The sequence below is a fragment of the Panulirus ornatus genome, chromosome 52, assembly GCF_036320965.1.
Source record: "Panulirus ornatus isolate Po-2019 chromosome 52, ASM3632096v1, whole genome shotgun sequence".
In the NCBI taxonomy this organism is placed as follows: Eukaryota; Metazoa; Arthropoda; class Malacostraca; order Decapoda; family Palinuridae; genus Panulirus; species Panulirus ornatus.
Genome location: NC_092275.1, coordinates 2,224,619 through 2,247,693, shown reverse-complemented (window position 1 = coordinate 2,247,693; position 23,075 = coordinate 2,224,619). Strand labels below are relative to the sequence as shown.

General features: G+C 42.2%; 1 protein-coding gene across 1 annotated transcript in view; it reads left to right on the top strand.

The window, feature by feature from the left end:
• The window catches only part of LOC139764996 (uncharacterized), a 313,325-nt gene that overhangs the window by 219,648 nt on the left and 70,602 nt on the right, over positions 1-23,075 (top strand). Inside the window, exons 20-21 of the mRNA XM_071692047.1 lie at positions 260-468; positions 11,055-11,237. Coding sequence (XP_071548148.1) covers positions 260-468; positions 11,055-11,237 — 392 coding nt within the window. The remainder of the gene's footprint in view (positions 1-259; positions 469-11,054; positions 11,238-23,075) is intronic.

Sequence of the window (23,075 nt, the reverse complement as noted above, 5' to 3'; positions counted from 1 at the left end):
TTTTTTTTTTTTTTTTTTTTTTTTTTTATACTTTGTCGCTGTCTCCCGCGTCTGCGAGGTAGCGCAAGGAAACAGACGAAAGAAATGGCCCAACCCCCCCCCATACACATGTACATACACATGTCCACACATATTACCTCTTTAATGTTCTCCTGTGTATATATAGAACAGGACTCAAAAAAGTACCACATTTAAAAAGTGTAATTGATTTTTTGTCATGTAATCATCAGCAAACTGATTTTATTCACTTTCTTTGCAGGTGATGAATTATACCACCTCATGGTTTTGGTGAAGCATCGTGAGCAGGTCATTTCTTCACAGCTGCTGACAACTCCAGAGTGTGTTGTTGATGGTGCAATCACCTTTCCCAACCTCATGGCTCTCCATCACCTTACTTCTGACTTCAACATCACCCTCGAGGTCTATGCACTGTGTGTGCACCAGCCGCGTCATCATCAAATAAAAAAGGTGTGACCAGGATATAAAACTTGAGACTGAATCTTTTAATTTGAATTTGCCTCGAATACAAAATTTTTCCATGGATTTAGAATGAAGTCTCCATTCATGCTACCTTTGCACACAGTGCTTCTGTTTCACCTGATCCCAGATTGGCCTGTTGATGTCAACATTTGAAATTTCTTAGCCCTATTCAGTTGTCATGCTACTTCGCTACTTTATCCATTTCTTCTTTGGTCTAACTTCTCATAGTGCCTTAAGCTATACTGTTGGATGTGTTGGAATTTAAATGTTTGAGGACAATATGTGGTGTCAGGTGGTTTCATCTTATTCACATTTACTCTCAGCTTTCTTCTGTCACACACTTTACCAAACTCAGTCACCAGCTTCTGCAGTTTCTCACATGAATCAGCCACCAAGGCTGTATCATCAGCAAACAACACCTGACTCACTTCCCAAGCTCTCATCCACAACAGACTGCATACTTGCCCCTCTCTCCAAAACTCATGCATTCACCTCCCTAACAACCCCATCCATAAACAAATTGAACAACCATGGAGACATCACGCACCCCTGCCGCTAACCGACATTCACTGAGAACCAGTCACTTTCCTCTCTTCCTACTCGTACACATGCCTTACATTCTCGATAGAGACTTTTCACTGCTTCTAACAACTTGCCTCCCACACCTTATATTCCTAATACCTTCCACTGAGCATCTCTATCAACTCTATCATATGCCTTCTCCAGATTCATAAATGCAACATACAGATCCATTTGCTTTTCTAAGTATTTCTCACATACATTCTTCAAAGCAAACACCTGATCCACACATCCTCTACCCCTTCTGAAAGCACACTGCTCTTTCCCAATCTGATGCTCTGTGCATGCCTTCACCCTCTCAATCAGTACCTTCCCATATGATTTCTCAGGAATACTCAACAAACTTATATGTCTGTAATTTAAGCACTCTCCTTTATCCCCTTTGCCTTTGTACATTGGCTCTATGCAAGCATTTCGCTAATCCTCAGGCACCTCACCATGAGTCATACATACATTAAATAACCTTACCAACCAGTCAACAACACAGTCACCCCCTATTTTAATAAATTCCACTGCAATACCATCCAAACCTACTGCCTTGCCAGCTTTCATCTTTCGCAAAGCTTTTACTACCTCCTCTCTGTTTACCAAATCATTCTCCCTAACCCTCTCATTTGCACACCACCTCGACCAAAATACCCTTGTATCTGCCACTCTATCATCAGACACATTCAACAAACCTTCAAAATACTCACTCCATCCCCTCACATCACCACTACTTGTTATCCCCTCCCCATAAGCCCCCTTCACTGATGTTCCCCTTTGTTCCGTTTTCTTGCGCACTTTATTTACCTCCTTCCAAAACATCTTTTTATGCTCCCTAAAATTTAATGATACTCTCACCCCAACTGTCATTTGCCTTCTTTTACACCTCTTGCACCTTTCTCATGACCTCCTGCCTCTTTTTTTTTTTTTTTTTTATACATGTCCCGGTCATTTGCTTTATTTCCCTGTAAAAATCGTCCAAATGCCTCTCTCTTCTCTTTCACTGATAATCTTACTTCATCTCACCACTCACTACCCTTTCTAATCTGCCCACCTCCCAAGCTTCTCATGCCACAAGCATCTTTTGCGCAAGCCATCACTGCTTCCCTAAATACATCCCATTCCTCCCCCACTCCCCTTACGTCCTTTGCTCTCACCTTTTTCCATTCTGTACTCAGTCTCTCCTGTTCTGCCTCTGAGTGAAGCAAAGCTCAAGGGTAATGAGGACGAATGATTTGGAAATGTCTCAGGAGTGAAGTTAGGGGTTGATGAGAGGACAATAGCTAAGGAAGGAGTAGCACTGATCCTGAAGCAGGAGTTGTGGGAGTGTGTGATAGAGTGTCAGGGAGTAAATTCAAGATTGTTGTGGGTAAAATTGGATGGCAAGAGGTGGGTGATTGTTGGTGCTTATGCACCTGACCATGAGAAGGAAGATCATGAGAGAAAAGTGTTTTGGGAATAGCTTAGTGAATGTGTCAGCAGTTTTGATGCAGGAGACCTGTTATTAGTGATGGGTGATTTAAATGCAAAGAGAAGTAAAGTTGCAATTGAGGGAATCAGTGGGGCGCCTGAGGTATTCAGTATGCAAACTGTGAAGAGCTTGTGGAGTTGTGTGCTGAAAAAAGACTGGTGAGTGGGAATATCTAGTTTAAAAAGAGGATATACACAAGTATATGATTGTGAGTAGGGGAGGTGGTCAACAGGTACGATTAGATTACATATTGATTTATAGGCATGCAAAGAGAAACTTTTGGAAGTAAGTAAGCTGAGTGGGGCAGCTGGTGGGATGTCTGATCTCTACCTTTTGGAGGTGGGGTGAAAGTTTGTTGAGGTTTTCAAAAGAGGTGAGAGTGTTGAGAATAATTGAGCTTGGAAAGGAGACTTGTGTGAAAAAATACCAAGAGAGATTGAGTGTAGAATGGCAAAAGGTGAGAATAGATAAAGCAAAGGAAGTGGATTAGGAATTTAAGGTATTTAGGGAAGCAATGATGAGATGTGCAATAGGTGCATGTGGCATGCAAAAGGTGGAAGGTGGGCAGATTAGAGAGGGTGGTGAGTGGTGGGATGAAGTAAAGTTGCTAGCGAAAGAGAAAAGGGGCATTTAGGCAGTGCTTGCAGGGAATGAGTGCAAATGATTGGGGGATGTATAAAAGGCACCAGAAAGTCAAGGGGAAGGTGCAGGGTTTGAAAAAGAAGGCAAATGAGAGTTGAGGTGAGAGAGTGTCAGTTATTTTTAGGGAGATTAGAAAGATGTTTTGGAAGGAGGAAAAATGTGCAAAAGGTAAGAGAAGAAATAGGAATATCAGTGAAGGGATTACAAGGGGAAATGATAACAGGGAGTGATAGGTTGAGGAGGAGATGGAGTGATTATTTTGAAGGATTTTTGCATGTGTTTGATGATAGGGTGGCTTATGTAGAGTGTTTTGGTTCAGGGTTGTATGTGAAATGAGAGAGTCATGGAGAGTGTTTTTAGTGAAGAGTGAAGAGGTGGGGAAAGCAATGTGTAAGATGAAATGTTGCAAGGCAGCTGGAGTGGATGGTATTACAGTTGAATATATGAAAGGGGGTGACTGTGTTGTTGATTGGTTGGTAAGGATATTCAGTGTGTGTATGGATCATGGTGATGTACCTAAGGAGTGGCAAAATGTGTATATAGTGCCATTGTGAAAAGGCAAGGGGGTTAAAGGTGAGTTTTCAAGCTATAGAGATATAAGTATGTTGAGTATATCAGGTAAATTGCATGGGAGGGTATTGACTGAGAGGGTAAGGGCATGTACAAAGCATCAGATCAGGGTGAAGTGTGGTTTAATAAGTGATTGAGGATGTGTGAATCAGGTGTTTGCTATGAAGAGTATGTGAGAAATATTTAGAAAAGGAGATGGATTTGTATGTGGCATTTATGGATCTGGAGAAGGCATATGACAGGGTGGATACAGATGCTTTGTGGAAGGTCTTAAGAATATATGGAGTGGGAGGTAAGCTTCTAGGAGCAATGAGAAGTCTTTATCAAGGCCGTAAGGCATGTGGACAAGTAGGAGGATGGGAGTGATTGGTTCTCAGTGAAGGTCGGTCTGTGTCAGGGGTGTGTGATGCCTCAATGGTGGTTTAAGTTGTTTATAAATGGAGTGGTTAGGGAGGTAAATGCAAGAGTTTTGGAGAGGAGAATATGCAGTCTGTTGGAGATGAGAGGGCTTGGGAAGTGAGTCAGTTGTTTGCTGATGATACAGCACTGGTAGCTGATTCGAGTAAGAAACTGCGGAAGTTGTTGACTGAATTTGGAAAAATGTGTGAAAGGAGAGAGTTGAAAGAAAATGTAAATAAGAGCAGGGCTATTAGGTTCAGCAGGGTTGAGGAACAAGTTAGTTGGGATGTAGGTTTCAGTGGACAAAAATTGGGAGAAGTGAAGTGTTTTAGATATCTGAGAGTGGACTTGGCAGCAAATGGAACCATGGAAGCTGGAGTAACAGGGTGGGTGAAGGGAGGGAAAGTTCTGGGAGTGATGAAGAATGTGGAAGGAGAGCACGTTATCTCAGAGAACGAAAATGTGCATGTTTCAAAAAATTGTGGTTCCACCAATATTATAGGGTTGTGAGGCATGTACATACATACATATTATTTTTTAATTTTTTTCATTGTGTTTGATTGCTGTTTCCAGCATCAGCGAGGTAGCGCCAGGAAACAGATGAAGAATGGCCCATCAATTTACATACACATACATAAACCTTTTTTTTTTTTAACATATTCACCATTTCCTGCACTAACAAGGTAGCGTTAAGAACAGAGGACTGAGCCTAAGAGGGAATATCCTCACTTAGTACCCTTCTCTGTTCCTTTTTTTTGGAAAAAAAAGATTTAAAAAAAAGGGGTGTCTAAATGTGTGTAGATATAACCAAGATGAGAAAAAAGGAGAGATAGGTAGTATGTTTGAGGAAAGGAACCTGGATGTTTTGGCTCTGAGTGAAACGAAGCTCAAGGGTAAAAGGTAAGAGTGGTTTGGGAATGTCTTGGGAGTAAAGTCAGGGGTTAGTGAGAGGACAAGAGCAAGGGAAGGAGTAGCACTACTCCTGAAACAGGAGTTGTGGGAGTATGTGATAGAGTGTAAGAAAGTAAACTCTAAGATTGATATGGGTAAAACTGAAAGTTGATGGAGAGAGATGGGTGATTATTGGTGCATATGCACCTGGGCATGAGAAGGAAGATCATGAGAGGCAAGTGTTTTGGGAGCAGCTGAATGAGTGTGTTAGTGGTTTTGATGCACAAGACAGGGTTATAGTGATGGGTGATTTGAATGCAAAGGTGAGTAATGTGGCAGTTTAGGGAATAATTGGTATACATGGGGTGTTCAGTGTTGTAAATGGAAATGGTGAAGAGCTTGTAGATTTATGTGCTGAAAAAGGACTGGTGATTGGGAATACCTGGTATAAAAAGAGAGATATACATAAGTATACGTATGTAAGTAGGAGAGATGGCCAGAAAGCATTATTGGATTGCATGTTAATTGATAGGCGTGTGAAAAAGAGACTTTTGCTGGATGTTAATGTGTTGAGAGGTGCAACTGGAGGGATGTCTGATGATTATCTTGTGGAGGTGAAGTTGAAGATTTGTATAGGTTTTCAGAAAAGAAGAGAGAATGTTGGGGTGAAGAGAGTGGTGAGAGTAAGTGAGCTTGGGAAGGAGACTTGTTTGAGGAAGTACCAGGAGAGACTGAGTACAGAATGGAAAAAGGTGAAAAGAAAGGAGGTAAGGGGAGTGGGGGAGGAATGGGATGTATTTAGGGAAGCAGTGATGGCTTGTGCAAAAGATGCTTGTGGCATGAGAAGCGTGGGAGGTAGGCAGATTAGAAAGGGTAGTAAGTGGTGGGATGAAGAAGTAAGATTATTAGTGAAAGAGAAGAGAGAGGCATTTGGACGATTTTTGCAGGGAAATAATGCAAATGAGTGGGAGATATATAAAAGAAAGAGGCAGGAGGTCAAGAGAAAGGTACAAGAGGTAAAAAAGAGGGCAAATGAGAGTTGGGGTGAGAGAGAGTCATTAAATTTTAGGGAGAATAAAAAGATGTTTTGGAAGGAGGTAAATAAAGTGCGTAAGACAAGGGAACAAATGGGAACTTCAGTGAAGGTGGCTAATGGGGAGGTGATAACAAGTAGTGGTGATGTGAGAAGGAGATGGAGTGAGTATTTTGAAGATTTGTTGAATGTGTTTGATGATAGAGTGGCAGATATAGGGTGTTTTGGTTGAGGTGGTGTGCAAAGTGAGAGGGTTAGGGAAGATGATTTGGTAAACAGAGAAGAGATAGTAAAGGCTTTGCGGAAGATGAAAGCTGGCAAGGCAGCAGGTTTGGATGGTATTGCAGTGGAATGTATTAAAAAAGGGGGTGACTGTATTGTTGACTGGTTGATAAGGTTATTTAATGTATGTATGATTCATGGTGAGGTGCCTGAGGATTGGCGGAATGCTTGCATAGTGCCATTGTACAAAGGCAAAGGGGACAAAGGTGAGTGCTCAAATTACAGAGGTATATGTTTGTTGAATATTCCTGGGAAATTATATGGAAGGGTATTGATTGAGAGAGTGAAGGCATGTACAGAGCATCAGATACTTAGAAAAGCAAATGGATTTGTATGTAGCATTTATGGATCTGGAGAAGGCATATGATAGAGTTGATAGAGATGCTCTGTGGAAGGTATTAAGAATATATGGTGTGGGAGGCAAGTTGTTAGAAGCAGTGAAAAGTTTTTATCGAGGATGTAAGGCATGTGTACGTGTAGGAAGGGAGGAAAGTGATTGGTTTTCAGTGAATGTAGTTTTGCGGCAGGGGTGTATGATGTCTCCATGGCTGTTTAATTTGTTTATGGATGGGGTTGTTAGGGAGGTGAATGCAAGAGTTTTGGAAAGAGGGGCAAGTATGAAGTCTGTTGTGGATGAGAGAGCTTGGGAAGTGAGTCAGTTGTTGATCGCTGATGATACAGTGCTGGTGGCTGATTCATGTGAGAAACTGCAGAAGCTGGTGACTGAGCTTGGTAAAGTGTGTGAAAGAAGAAAGTTGAGAGTAAATGTGAATAAGAGCAAGGCTATTAGGTACAGTAGGGTTGAGGGACAAGTCACTTGGGAGGTAAGTTTGAATAGAGAAAAACTGGAGGAAGTGAAGTGTTTTAGATATCTTGGAGTGGATTTGGCAGCGGATGGAACCATGGAAGCGGAAGTGAATCATAGGGTGGGGGAGGGGTCGAAAATTCTGGGAGCCTTGAAGAATGTGTAGGAGTCAAGAACATTATCTCGGAAAGCAAAAATGGGTATGTTTGAAGGAATAGTGGTTCCAACAATGTTGTATGGTTGCGAGGCGTGGGCTATCGATAGAGTTGTGCGCAGGAGGGTGGATGTACTGGAAATGAGATGTTTGAGGACAATATGTGGTGTGAGATGGTTTGATCGAGTAAGTAATAATAGGGTAAGAGAGTTGTGTGGTTGAGTGTGGTTGAGAGAGCAGAAGAGGGTGTTTTGAAATGGTTTGGTCACATGGAGAGAATAAGTGAGGAAAGATTGACAAAGAGGATATATGTGTCAGAGGTGGAGGGAACGAGGAGAAGTGGGAGACCAAATTGGAGGTGGAAAGATGGAGTGAAAAAGATTTTGAGTGATCGGGGCCTGAACATGCAGGAGGGTGAAAGGCGTGCAAGGAATAGAATGAATTGGAACAGTGTGGTATACCGGGGTCGACATGCTGTCAATGGATTGAACCAGGGCATGTGAAGCGTCTGGGGTAAACCATGGAAAGTTCTGCGGGGCCTGGATGTGGAAAGGGAGCTCTGGTTTTGGTGCATTATTACATAACAGCTAGAGACTGAGTGTGAACGAATGTGGCCTTTGTTGTCTTTCCCTAGCGCTACCTCGCTCACGAGGGAGGAGGGGGTTGTTATTTCATGTGTGGTGAGGTGGCGATGGGAATGAATAAAGGCAGACAGTATGAATTACGTACATGTGTATATATGTATATGTCTGTGTGCGTATATATATGTATACGTTGAGATGTATAGGTATGTATATTTGCGTATGTGGACGTGTATGTATACACATGTGTATGTGGGTGGGTTGGGCCATTCATTCGTCTGTTTCCTTGCGCTACCTCGCTAACGCGGGAGACAGCGACAAAGCAAAATAAATGAAATAATTTATTTATATTATACTTTATTATACTTTGTCGCTGTCTCCCGCGTTTGCGAGGTAGTGCAAGGAAACAGACAAAAGAAATGGCCCAACCCCCCCATACACATGTATATACATACGTCCACACACGCAAATATACATACCTACACAGCTTTCCATGGTTTACCCCAGACGCTTTACATGCCTTGATTCAATCCACTGACAGCACGTCAACCCCGGTATACCACATCGCTCCAATTCACTCTATTCCTTGCCCTCCTTTCACCCTCCTGCATGTTCAGGCCCCAATCACACAAAATCTTTTTCACTCCATCTTTCCACCTCCAATTTGGTCTCCCTCTTCTCCTCGTTCCCTCCACCTCCGACACATATATCCTCTTGGTCAATCTTTCCTCACTCATTCTCTCCATGTGCCCAAACCACTTCAAAACACCCTCTTCTGCTCTCTCAACCACGCTCTTTTTATTTCCACACATCTCTCTTACCCTTACGTTACTCACTCGATCAAACCACCTCACACCACACATTGTCCTCAAACATCTCATTTCCAGCACATCAATCCTCCTGCGCACAACTCTATCCATAGCCCATGCCTCGCAACCATACAACATTGTTGGAACCACTATTCCTTCAAACATACCCATTTTTGCTTTCCGAGATAATGTTCTCGACTTCCAAACATTCTTCAAGGCCCCCAGAATTTTTGCCCCCTCCCCCACCCTATGATCCACTTCCGCTTCCATGGTTCCATCCGCTGCCAGATCCACTCCCAGATATCTAAAACACTTCACTTCCTCCAGTTTTTCTCCATTCAAACTCACCTCCCAATTGACTTGACCCTCAACCCTACTGTACCTAATAACCTTGCCCTTATTCACATTTACTCTTAACTTAAAATAAATAAATGAAAAAAAAAAAGGCCTGTATATGTGCATATACAAGAATATCACATGTACATATTTATACTTGCTTGCCTTCATCCATTCTTGTCACTACTTCGCCCCACAGGAAACAGCATTGTAGTCCCATGCTTTAGCAAGGTAGCACCAGGAAAACAGACAAAAAAGACCACATTCGGTCAAATTCAGACTCTAGTTGTCGTGTGTAATGCACCGAAATCACAGCTCCCTATCTACATCCAGGCCCCACAGACCTTTCCATGGTTTATCCCAAATGCTTCTCATTCCCTGGTTCAGTCCAATGACAGCACAATGACTCTGGTATACCACATCGTTCCAATTCACTTCATTCCTTGCACGCCTCTCACCCTCTTGTATGTTCAGCCCCCGATCACTCAAAATCTTTTTCACTCCATCCTTCCACCTCCAGTTTGGTCTCCTCCTACTCCTTGTTCCCTCCACCTCTGACAGAAATATCCTCTTTGTCAGTCTTTCCTCACTCATTCTCTCCATATGACTGAACCATGCCAGCACACCCTCTTCTGCTCTCTCAACCACACCACACTCTTTTTATTTCCACACATCTCTTTACCATTTCCTTACTCGATCAAACCACCTCACACTACATATTGTCCTCAAACACTTCATTTTCAACACACCCACCTCTTCTGTACAACCCTACCCATAACCCATGCCTCACAACCATATAACATTGATGGAACTACTATTCCTTGAAACATACCCATATTTGCTCTCCGAGATAAAGTTTTCTCCTACCACACATTCTTCATCACTCCTAGAACCTTTGCCCCCTCTCCCACCCTGTGACTCACTTCCACTTCCATGGTTCCATCTGCTGCTGAGTCCGCTCCCAGATATCTGAAACACTTCACTTCCTCCAGTTTTTCTCCATTCAAATTTACATCCCAATTAACTTGTCCCTCAACCCTACTGAATCTAATAACATTGCTCTTATTCACATTCACTCTCAACTTTCTCCTTTCACACAGTTTTCCAAACTCAGTCACCAACTTCTGCAGTTTCTAGCTTGATGTGGCCTTTCTTTGTCTGTTTCCTGGTGCTATGACACTAATAAGGGAAATGATGATAGCTGAAAAAACTTTATATTTACCTTATTGAAATATATTTCCCACTTCTTTTTCTGCTCAACGAGTTTTCAAAGTCCTATTGAATCTTTAGGATGTCTTCCCATGAGTTGGGTCTGTTTTTCAATTTTATGCCATTGGCCAATTTTGAGATTCTACTTATGAGCCCTGTCTCTTGATCATTTATGTATATGATGAAAAGTATGGGTCCTGGGACTGAGCCTTTTGGAATTCCACTAGATGTGTAGGGAAGGAGCTGTTGTGGTTGTCGTAGAGGAGGAGTTGTTGAGTGGGTGTAATTAGTGTAGATGAGGGAGTGCTGGGGGTGGTGTATGGGAGAGGATGGTGGGGTTATTGTAGGAGAGGGTTGTGGCAAGGCTGGGTTTCAGGAGGGGGTGGTATTGGTTGGTGTAGGGGAGAGGTGTTGGAGTTTCTGTAGGGGATGGGATGGTGGGGTTGGTGTAGGGAAGGAGGTTGGTTTGTTTGATGTAGGGGAGTAGGTTGTAACCCTGATAGTGTTGCTTGGATTTTAGTTTTGGGCATTGAAAGCAAAAGAAAGCAGATGAGGAATTTTGTGAATTTTTTTTAAATCAATGCTTGAAGACAATATGTGGTGTGGGATGGGTAGATTGTTTAACAAATAACTGTTTAAGAGAGTAATTTGGTTGTCAGTGCAAACTGATTGAGAAAGTTGACCAAGTCTGCTATATTGATTTTGACTTATTACATAACTATGGTGAATAATGCAAGACTGATATTTTTCCTATTCTTATGCTTAAATTTTGATTTTATAAATTTCATTCACAGACTGAGTACTTCACTTTTTTCTTCCATGAAACAGGAGCAGAGTCGTATGAAACTAACCCCACTGAAGAGGCTACAGAAACATGATTCTCGTGTGGGATCTCCATCTGTCCAGTCCCCAGGTGGACCTTTTGCTGTTCGCACATCAGCCTTCCAACTAGTTGGGTTCACTCATCTCAGTATTTCAACTCTTACAAGAAATGCTTGGACCCTTGAGAAGGTGACAGCAATAAGCTATTTACCTGTGCTCTCTGCATTAACTATATTCAAAGTATTTTTCCATTCATCCATCATTCATCTGATATAAAAGTACTTTTTCACATATTTCATTTTGAGTTTCTTGCTAGATTTTTTTGTTCTGACCTGAGGTTATTCTATCCCCACATGTCTTGAAGAGCTGTACACTACCTATGTCATCTGTCTATTTGGAAAACTTATAGATAGTGATTAGTTAAGCTTTCCCCTTCTCTTTCATTGTGTTAAGATTTAAGATCTTTATCCTTTTTTGTGTTTGAATTTAAGATCTATGGCCTTTCTCTGTAATTCATCTCTTCTTATTCTGGAACTATCTTTTTTTGCTCCCCTCTGGACTTTCTCTATTAGGTCCCTCTGCTTTTTTTAAGTGTGATTACCAGACTTGAGAAAAATACTCATTTTTGCCTTATGTGTAATATGAAGACAAGCTGAATATTTCTGTATCCTCGAAATTGAATAAAACTTTATTTGCGTGCAGACAGCTGGTCTTAACTGTTCACCAAAGATGAGACTTTGGTGACAGGTTAGGGATTATGTTGACTCCCATCTCACACCTTATATCCTGCTGGATGACCATATTTAGGCCTTTCATTGTGACTCATCCTCATTACTTTACATTTACTCTGGTTGAACTTTATGAACAATGTATCAGACCTACTTTGAGTCTGTCAAGGTCTCCATGTAAGTTGATATAAAACTCCATGCTTTTAAATTCCCTCATGACCTTTATATTATGTTCAAACTTTTCAGATCAAAAGGAGTATAGTAATGGTCCCAGAATAGAACCATGTGACACTTTGCTGGTGGACTCAAACCATTTGAAGTATTCTTTTAACATGTGCTCTTTGTTCCTGATGGATACTCTTTGATTCATTGAAGGAATTTTGCCCTTATTCCTTCCTGGTTATATAGCTTTTTAATCAGCATCTCAAGCAGGATAGTGTCGAATTCTTTCTGACAGTCCACACACAGAGTCTTCTCAGCCCTCCCTTTTGTCTTGTTGAAATCTAAGATGTTTGTTACCCAAGACCTCCTTTCCCTGAAAGCCATGCCCTCTTTCACTAAGTTAATTTTTCCCCCATAGAAAATGATCCATTTGCTTTTTGATCATGTACAGAACCTTACAGACTACACTTGCTAGTGAAACTAGTTTGCTGTTTGTTCCTGGTCTCCCTTCTTATAGGTTGGTATGAAGTTATTCTTTTTTCAGTCCCTTGGGACTTTGCCTCTTTACAGTGACATCTTGTTCAGCATTTTGAGAGGTTTCTTTTATGTATTTGGGCATGACAAACAGTGCTTGCATGTATTTAGTGTGTGTATGGGTATGACAAACAGTGCTTGCCATTGAAGATGGCATGAGCAGAGCAACACGAAGTATATTAATACAGATCACATTACCTCACCTAAAATAATGCTTTCCATTAGTAAAGTTGGTGCCCTTTAGTGAGAGCTGGCAACAACATGATGTGCCAGCATACCACATGAGTCCACCTTGGTAGCAGTTTATCTGCTGTAGGAGATGGAAATGTTTTGGTGTGCTCCCCATTTATGCCGCATACTTTTGGATGTTAATGTGCTGAGAGGTGCAACTGGAGGGATGTCTGATCATTATCTTGTGGAGGCGAAGGTGAAGATTTGTAGAGGTTTTCAGAAAAGAAGAGAGAATGTTGGGGTGAAGAGAGTGTTGAGAGTAAGTGAGCTTGGGAAGGAGACTTGTGTGAGGAAGTGCCAGGAGAGACTGAGTACAGAATGGAAAAAGGTGAGAACAAAGGAGGTAAGGGGAGTGGGGGAGGAATGGGATGTATTTAGGGAAACTGTGATGGCTTGCGCAAAAGATGCTTGTGGCATGAGAAGCGTGGGAGGTGGGCAGATTAGAAAGGGTTGTGAGTGGTGGGATAAAGAAGTAAGATTATTAGTGAAAGAGAAGAGAGAGGCATTTGGACTGATTTTTGCAGGGAAATAATGCAAATGAGTGGGAGATGTATAAAAGAAGAGGCAGGTCAAGAGGAAGGTGCAAGAGGTGAAAAAGAGGGCAAATGAGAGTTGGGGAGAGAGAGTATCATTAAATTTTAGGGAGAATAAAAAGATGTTTTTGAAGGAGGTAAATAAAGTGTGTGGGAGGAAAGTTGTTAGAAGCAGTGAAAAGTTTTTATCGAGGATGTAAGGCATGTGTACGTGTAGGAAGAGAGGAAAGTGATTGGTTCTCAGTGAATGTAGGTTTGTGGCAGGGGTGTGTGATGTCTCCATGGTTGTTTGATTTGTTTATGGATGGGGTTGTTAGGGAGGTAAATGCAAGAGTTTTGGAAAGAGGGGCAAGTATGAAGTCTGTTGGGGATGAGAGAGCTTGGGAAGTGAGTCAGTTGTTGTTCGCTGACGATACAGCGCTGGTGGCTGATTCATGTGAGAAACTGCAGAAGCTGGTGACTGAGTTTGGAAAAGTGTGTGGAAGAAGAAAGTTAAGAGTAAATGTGAATAAGAGCAAGGTTATTAGGTACAGTAGGGTTGAGGGTCAAGTCAATTGGGAGGTGAGTTTGAATGGAGAAAAACTGGAGGAAGTGAAGTGTTTTAGATATCTGGGAGTGGATCTGGCAGCGGATGGAACCATGGAAGCGGAAGTGGATCACAGGGTTGGGGAGGGGGCGAAAATCCTGGGGGCCTTGAAGAATGTGTGGAAGTCGAGAACATTATCTCGGAAAGCAAAAATGGGTATGTTTGAAGGAATAGTGGTTCCAACAATGTTGTATGGTTGCGAGGCGTGGGCTATGGATAGAGTTGTGCGCAGGAGGATGGATGTGCTGGAAATGAGATGTTTGAGGACAATGTGTGGTGTGAGGTGGTTTGATCGAGTGAGTAACATAAGGGTAAGAGAGATGTGTGGAAATAAAAAGAGCGTGGTTGAGAGAGCAGAAGAGGGTGTTTTGAAGTGGTTTGGGCACATGGAGAGGATGAGTGAGGAAAGATTGACCAAGAGGATATATGTGTCGGAGGTGGAGGGAACAAGGAGAAGAGGGAGACCAAACTGGAGGTGGAAAGATGGAGTGAAAAAGATTTTGTGTGATTGGGGCCTGAACATGCAGGAGGGTGAAAGGAGGGCAAGGAATAGAGTGAATTGGAGCGATGTGGTATACCGGGGTTGACGTGCTGTCAGTGGATTGAAGCAGGGCATGTGAAGCGTCTGGGGTAAACCATGGAAAGCTGTGTAGGTATGTATATTTGCGTGTGTGGACGTATGTATATACATGTGTATGGGGGGGGGGGTTGGGCCATTTCTTTCGTCTGTTTCCTTGCGCTACCTCGCAAACGCGGGAGACAGCGACAAAGTATAATGAAAAATATAATAAAATAAATAAAATGCATAAGACAAGGGAACAAATGGGAACTTCAGTGAAGGGGGCTAATGGGGAGGTGATAACAAGTAGTGGTGATGTGAGAAGGAGATGGAGTGAGTATTTTGAAGGTTTGTTGAATGTGTTTGATGATAGAGTGGCAGATATAGGGTGTTTTGGTCGAGGTGGTGTGCAAAGTGAGAGGGTTAGGGGAAATGATTTGCTAAACAGACAAGAGGTAGTAAAAGCTTTGCGGAAGATGAAAGCCGGCAAGGCAGCGGGTTTGGATGGTATTGCAGTGGAATTTATTAAAAAAGGGGGTGACTGTATTGTTGACTGGTTGGTAAGGTTATTTAATGTGTGTATGATTCATGGTGAGGTGCCTGAGGATTGGCGGAATACTTGCATAGTGCCATAGTACAAAGGCAAAGGGGACAAAGGTGAGTGCTCAAATTACAGAGGTATAAGTTTGTTGAGTATTCCTGGTAAATTATATGGGATGGTATTGATTGAGAGGGTGAAGGCATGTACAGAGCATCAGATTGGGGAAGAGCAGTGTGGTTTCAGAAGTGGTAGAGGATGTGTGGATCAGGTGTTTGCTTTGAAGAATGTATGTGAGAAATACTTAGAAAAGCAAATGGATTTGTATGTAGCATTTATGGATCTGGAGAAGGCATATGACAGTTGATAGAGATGCTCTGCGGAAGGTATTAAGAATATATGGTGTGGGAGGCACGTTGTTAGAAGCAGTGAAAAGTTTTTATTGAGGATGTAAGGCATGTGTACGTGTAGGAAGAGAGGAAAGTGATTGGTTCTCAGTGAATGTAGGTTTGTGGCAGGGGTGCGGGATGTCTCCATGTTTGTTTAATTTGTTTATGGATGGGGTTGTTAGGGAGGTGAATGCAAGAGTTTTGGAAAGAGGAGCAAGTATGCAGTCTGTTGTGGATGAGAGAGCTTGGGAAGTGAGTCAGTTGTTGTTCGCTGATGATACAGCACTGGTGGCTGATTCATGTGAGAAACTGCAGGAGCTGGTGACTGAGTTTGGTAAAGTGTGTGAAAGATGAAAGTTAAGAGTAAATGTGAATAAGAGCAAGGTTATTAGGTACAGTAGGGTTGAGGGTCAAGTCAATTGGGAGGTAAGTTTGAGTGGAGAAAAACTGGAGGAAGTGAAGTGTTTTAGATATCTGGGAGTGGATTTGGCAGTGAATGGAACCATGGAAGCGGAAGTGAATCATAGGGTGGGGGAGGGGGCAAAAATTCTGGGAGCCTTTGAAGAATGTTTGGAAGTCAAGAACAATACCTCGGAAAGCAAAAATGGGTATGTTTGAAGGAATAGTGGTTCCAACAATGTTGTATGGTTGCGAGGCGAGCGCTACGGATAGAGTTGTGCGTGGATGTGCTGGAAATGAGATGTTTGAGGACAATATGTGGTTTGAGATTGTTTGATCGAGTAAGTAATGAAAGGGTAAGAGAGATGTGTGGTGATAAAAAGAGTGTGGTTGAGAGAGGAGAAGAGGGTGTTTTGAAATTGTTTGGTCATGTGGAGAGAATGAGTGAGGAGAGATTGACCAAGAGGATATATGTGTCAGAGGTGGAGGGAACGAGGAGAAGTGGGAGACCAAATTGGAGGTGGAAAGATGGAGTGAAAAAGATTTTGAGTGATCGGGGCCTGAACATGCAGGAGGGTGAAAGGCGTGCAAGGAATAGAGTGAATTGGAACGATATGGTATACTGGGGTTGACGTGCTGTCAGTGGATTGAACCAGGGTATGTGAAGCGTCTGGGGTAAACCATGGAAAGTTGTGTGGGGCCTGGATGTGGAAAGGGAGCTGTGGTTTCGGTGCATTATTATATGACAGCTGGAGACTGAGTGTGAACGAATGGGGCCTTTGTTGTCTTTTCCTGGCACTACCTCGCATGCATGCGCGGGGGGAGGGGGTTGTTATTTCATGTGTGGCGAGGTGGCGATGGGAATGAATAAAGGGAGTCAGTATGAATTATGTACATGTGTATACATGTATATGTCTGTGTGTATATATATGTATATGTTGAGATGTATAGGTATGTATATTTGCGTGTGTGGACGTGTATGTATATACATGTGTATGCTGGCGGGTTGGGCCATTCTTTCATCTGTTTCCTTGCTGGTACCTTGCTAACGCGGGAGACAGCGACAAAGCAAAATAAAGAAAAGAAAATAAAAAACTATGAAATTTCATAAATGTCAAGTGAATGCAGATCCATGCTTGAGTGTGCAAGAATTAAAAGAAAAGAAGCCTAGACTGCTCAGTAATGTGTTGGTAAGAATATGCTGCCATGGTGAGCGTGTGTACAGCCAACCAGGCTGAGATCCATTTGATCCAAAATTCATTGCAAGCACTGTAAAGTTCTGTGCTTCACTTATGGTCTGTTTTTTTCTCCAGTTTTTACTGTGTTGGAAACTTGTAGTGTTCCCAAAGAATGAAAGTATGAACAGACATAGTTACCTCAAGCTACTGTGTGACCTTCATCCAGATTTGTTCAAAAATTTTTAATGCAAGGCTGAAGTGTTTGTGCTGGATGGGGCTCCTGGCTACACTGCCCAGCTAAGTTCCAAAGCAGAGGAATGTGTAAATGACACGACCACTTTGGTACTCCAAACATGCAACAGACACATACCAGCAAGAAGAAAGAACAAAAGGTCCTGGTTAGAATGAGAAAGATAAGCACTCTACAGGAGGCAAAAAGAATTGCAGACCTGCTCACCCAGCAAAGGAAACCTGTTAAATGAATTATCAGACATAAGCTATAAATTAGAAATGTCATTTGAAACACAGGAAAAAAGAAAAAAAAGTTTTTAATGATGTAAGATAAACCATATTATTTTTCCTACTGTGCAAAGTACAAATCCAGGCCACAAACTCCATTGACCCACTTAAAACAACAAGGTATCTTTTTATAGGCAACTGCCTGAAGATAAGTGAAATTCTGAAATAGCAATATGAATTGGTATTCAGTTGGGGGAGAGAGAGAGAGAGAGACCCAGCAAACTTCTTCCTATACAGTATTTCCCCAGGTGCACACTCAGCAGATATTACCACATCAACACAAGATATCAAGAGCTTTGTTGTGACCATGCCCATGCACTCAGCCTCAGGCCCGGACTCTTGGAACTCTGTTTTCATAAAGAAATGCAAGACAACTTTAGCATGTGCACTAGGTATTATCTGGAGAAAAATTCTAGTGTCTTACATCATTCCTAAGAATCTGAAACTGACTCGCATTGTCCCACTCCACGAAAGTGGAAGCAAAGCAATCCCCCCAAAAAAATTATGGATAGCATTAACAGCACACATCATTAAATTCTTTGAAAGAGTCCTTACAGGCAAGCTGACAGAATTTATGGAAATGAAGAATATATATAACCTTGGTTTTAGCATGGGGAGATCTTGCCTCTCTCAGTTGATTGATGACCATGATAGGAGAGTTGAGGCTCTTCAGAACAAAGAAAAAGCTGGTGTAATTTACACAGACTTTGCAAAAGCATTTGACTGATATCACCATGGTGTTATAATACAGAAAATATGAAAGGTGAGAATAACAGCAAAAACTTGGAGATGAACATACACTTAGTTGTAAACTATGTGTTGTAAACCATGCCATCTCCAGTGCCTCCATGGTAAAATGCTCATTCTTCTAAGGAACTGGTTTTGGATCCTTCTTGTTCCCCATTCTAATGTCTAGCACTGATGCAAACATGAACCACAATTTCATATTATCCTTTACAGATAGTAAAGGAATAAGTATGAAAATCACATTGAGAAGATGTAGAAAGGCTACAAAGAGATGTAAAAGAAGTCTTTAACTGGGCAAAAAAGAACAACATGCTTTCCAGTGGAGATAAGTTTTAACACCGCTTGTTTGGAAAAATACAGAAATCAAAAACAATATAGGGGAAAAAGAATACTTCCCACTCATTCCCTGCGTGTCGTAGAAGGCGACTGAAGGGGTCAGGAGTGAGGGGGGCTAGAAACCCTCCCCTCCTTGTGTTTTAACTTTCTAAAAGGGGAAACAGAATAAGGAGTCATGCAGGGAGTGCTCCTCCTCCTCGAAGGCTCAGATTGGGGTGTTTAAATGTGTGTGGATGTGACATAGATGAGAAATAAGGAGAGATAGATAGGATGTTTGAGGAAAGGAACCTGGATGTTTTGGCTCTGAGTGAAATGAAGCTCTAGGGTAAAGGGGAAGAGTGGTTGGGGAATGTCTTAGGAATAAAGTCAGGGGGTGGTGAGAGGGCAAGAGCAAAGGAAGGAGTAGCACTACTCCTGAAGCATGAGTTGTGGGAGTATGTGATAGTGTAAGAAAGTAAACTCTAGATTGATATGGGTAAAACTGAAAGTGGATGGAGAGAGATAGGTGATTATTGATGCCTATGCACCTGTTCATGAAAAGAAAGATCATGAGAGGCAAGTGTTTTGGGAGCAGCTGAGAGAGTGTAATAGCAGCTTTGATGCATGAGACCGGGGCTATAGTAGTGGATGATTTGAATGCAAAGGTGAGTAATGTGGCAGTTGAGGGTATAATCGGTGTACATAGGGTGTTCAGTGATGTAAATGGAAATGGTGAAGAGCTTGTAGATTTGTGTGCTGAAAAAGGACTGGTGATTGGGAATACCTGGTTTAAAAAGAGAGAGATACATAAGTATACAAATGTAAGTAGGAGAGATGGCCAGAGAGCATTATGGGATTACGTGTTAATTGATAGGCGTGTGAAAGAGAGACTTTAGGATGTTAATGTGCTGAGAGGGGCAACTGGAGGATGTCTGATCATTACCTTGTGGAGGCAAAGGTGAAGATTTGTAGAGGTTTTCAGAAAAGAAGTGAGAATGTTAGGGTGAAGAGAGTAGGTGAGCTTGGAAAGGAGACTTGTGTGAGGAAGTACCGGGAGAAATTGAGTGCAGAATGAAACAAGGTGAGCAAATGACGTAAGGGGAGTGGGAGAGGAATGTGATGTATTTAGGGAAGCAGTGATGGCTCGTGCAAAAGATGCTTGTGGCATGAGATAGGTGGGAGGTAGGCAGATTAGAGAGAGTAGTGAGTAGTGGGATGAAGAAGTAAGATTGTTAGTGAAAGAGAAGAGAGAGGCATTTGGTTGATTTTTGCAGGGGAAGTAGTGCAAATGACTGGGAGATATATAAAAGAAAGAGGCAGGAGGTCAAGAGAAAGGTGTAAGAGGTGAAAAAGAGGGCAAATGGGAACTGAGGGTGAGAGAGTATCATTAAATTTTAGGGAGAATAAAGAGATGTTTTGGAAAGAGGTAAATAAAGTGCATAAGACAAGAGAACAAATGGGAACATCGGGTAGGGGCAAATGGGAAGGTAATAACAAGTAGTGGTGACGTTAGGAGATGGAGTGAGTATTTTGAAGGTTTGTTGAATGTGTTTGATGATAGAGTGGCAGATATAGGGTATTTTGGGTGTGGTGGTGTGCAAAGTGAGAGGGTCAGGGAAAGTGGTTTTGTAAACAGAAATGAGGTGGTGAAAGCTTTGTGAAAGATGAAAGCCGGCAAGGTGGCTTGTTTGGATGGTATTGTAGTGGAATTTATAAAAAAAAAAAGGGGGGTGACTGTGTTGTTCACTGGTTGGTAAGGGTATTCAGTGTATGTATGGTTCATGGTGAAGTGCCTGAGGATTGGTGGAATGCATGCATAGTGCCATTGTACATAGGCAAAGGGGATAAATAAAGGTGGTGTTCAAATTACATTGGTAAAAGTGTGTTGAATATTCCTAGGAAATTTTATGGGAAGGTATTGATTGAGAGGGTGAAGGCATGTACAGAGCATCAGATTGGGGAAGAGCAATGTGGTTTCAAAGTGGTAGAGGATGTGTGGATCAGGTGTTTGTTTTAAAAAATTTATGAGAAATACTTTGAAAAGCAAATGGATTTCTATGTAGCATTTATGGATCTGGAGAAAGCATATGATGGAGTTGATAGAGATGCTTTGTGGAAAGTATTAAAAGTATATGGTGTGGGAGGTAAATTGCTAGAAGCATGTGTACAAGTAGGAAGAGAGGAAAGTGATTGTTTCCCAGTGAATGTAGGTTTGTGGCAGGGGTGCATGATGTCTCCATGGATGTTTAATTTGTTTATGAATGGGGTTGTTAGGGAGGTGAATGGAAGACTTTTGGAGGGAGGGGCAAGTATGCAGTCTGTTGTGGATGAGAGAGCTTGTGAAGTGAGTCAGTTGTTGTTCGATGATGATACAACACTGGTGGCTGATTCGGATGAGAAACTGCAGAAGTTAGTAAAGTCTGGTAAAGTGTGTGAAAAAAGAAAGCTGAAAGTAAATTTGAATAAGAGTAAGGTAATTAGGTTCAATAGGGTTGAGGGACAAGTTAATTAGGAGTTAAGTTTGAATGGAGAAAAATTGCAGGAAGTAAAATGTTTTAGATGTCTGGTAGCGGATTTAGCAGCAGATGGAACCATGGAAGTGGAAGTAAGTCACAGGGTAGGGGAGGGGGCGAAGGTTCTGGGAGTGTTGAAGAATGTGTGGAAGGCGAGAACGTTATCTTAGAGAGCAAAAATGGGTATGTTTGAAGGAATAGAGGTTCCAACAATGTTAAATGGGGAAGGTGGATGTGTTGGAAATGAAAGTTTTGAGGTTAATATGTGGTGTGGGGTGGTTTGGTCGAGGAAGTAATGAAAGGGTAAGAGAGATTTGTGGTAATGGAAAGAGTGTGGTTGAGAGAGTAGAAGAGGGGTATTTGAATGGTTTGTATCATTTAGGGAATAAGTGAGGAAAGATTGACAAAGAGGAAATATGTGTCAGAAGGTGAAGGAACGAGGAGAAGTGGGAAACCAAATTGGTGATGGAAGGATGGAGTGAAAAAGATTTTGAGCAATTGGGGCCTGAACATACAGGAGGGTGGAAGGTGTGCTAGAAATAGAGTGAATTAGAACGATTTGGTATTCCAGGGTTGACATGCAGTCAATGGATTGAACCAGGACATGTGAAGCTTTTGGGGTAAACCATGGAAAGTTTCTTGGGGCCTGGATGTGGAAAGGGAGCTGTGGTTTCGGTGCATTACACATGACAGCTAGAGACTGAGTGTGAATGAATGTGGCCGTTGTTGTCTTTTCCTAGCGCTTCATCGCGCATGTGCAGAGGGGGGCTGTTTTTTATGTGCAACAGGGTGACGATGGGAATGGATGAAGGCAACAAGTATAAATATGTACATGTGTATATATGTATATGTCTTTGTATGTATATGTATGTATACGTTGAAATGTATAGGTATGTATATGTGCGTGTGTGGGTGTATATCTATATGCATGTGTATGTGGGTGGGTTGGGCCATTCTTTCGTCTGTTTCCTTTGCGCTACCTCACTAACGCAGGAGACAGTGACAAAGTATAATAAAGAAATAGATTTTTTTTTTTTTTTTTTTTTTTCTGTCTCCCATGTTTGCGAGGTAGCGCAAGGAAACAGACGAAAGAAATGGCCCAACCCACCCCCATACACATGTATATACATACATCCACACACGCAAATATACATACCTACACAGCTTTCCATGGTTTACCCCAGACGCTTCACATGCCCTGATTCAATCCACTGACAGCACGTCAACCCCGGTATACCACATCGATCCAATTCACTCTATTCCTTGCCCTCCTTTCACCCTCCTGCATGTTCAGGCCCCGGTCACACAAAATCTTTTTCACTCCATCTTTCCACCTCCAATTTGGTCTCCCTCTTCTCCTCGTTCCCTCCACCTCCGACACATATATCCTCTTGGTCAGTCTTTCCTCACTCATTCTCTCCATGTGCCCAAACCATTTCAAAACACCCTCTTCTGCTCTCTCAACCACGCTCTTTTTATTTCCACACATCTCTCTTACCCTTACGTTACTCACTCGATCAAACCACCTCACACCACACATTGTCCTCAAACATCTCATTTCCAGCACATCCATCCTCCTGCGCACAACTCTATCCATAGCCCACGCCTCGCAACCATACAACATTGTTGGAACCACTATTCCTTCAAACATACCCATTTTTGCTTTCCGAGATAATGTTCTCGACTTCCACACATTCTTCAAGGCTCCCAGATTTTCGCCCCCTCCCCCACCCTATGATCCACTTCTGCTTCCATGGTTCCATCCGCTGCCAGATCCACTCCCAGATATCTAAAACACTTCACTTCCTCCAGTTTTTCTCCATTCAAACTCACCTCCCAATTGACTTGACCCTCAACCCTACTGTACCTAATAACCTTGCTCTTATTCACATTTACTCTTAACTTTCTTCTTTCACACACTTTACCAAACTCAGTCACCAGCTTCTGCAGTTTCTCACATGAATCAGCCACCAGCGCTGTATCATCAGCGAACAACAACTGACTCACTTCCCAAGCTCTCTCATCCCCAACAGACTTCATACTTGCCCCTCTTTCCAAAACTCTTGCATTTACCTCCCTAACAACCCCATCCATAA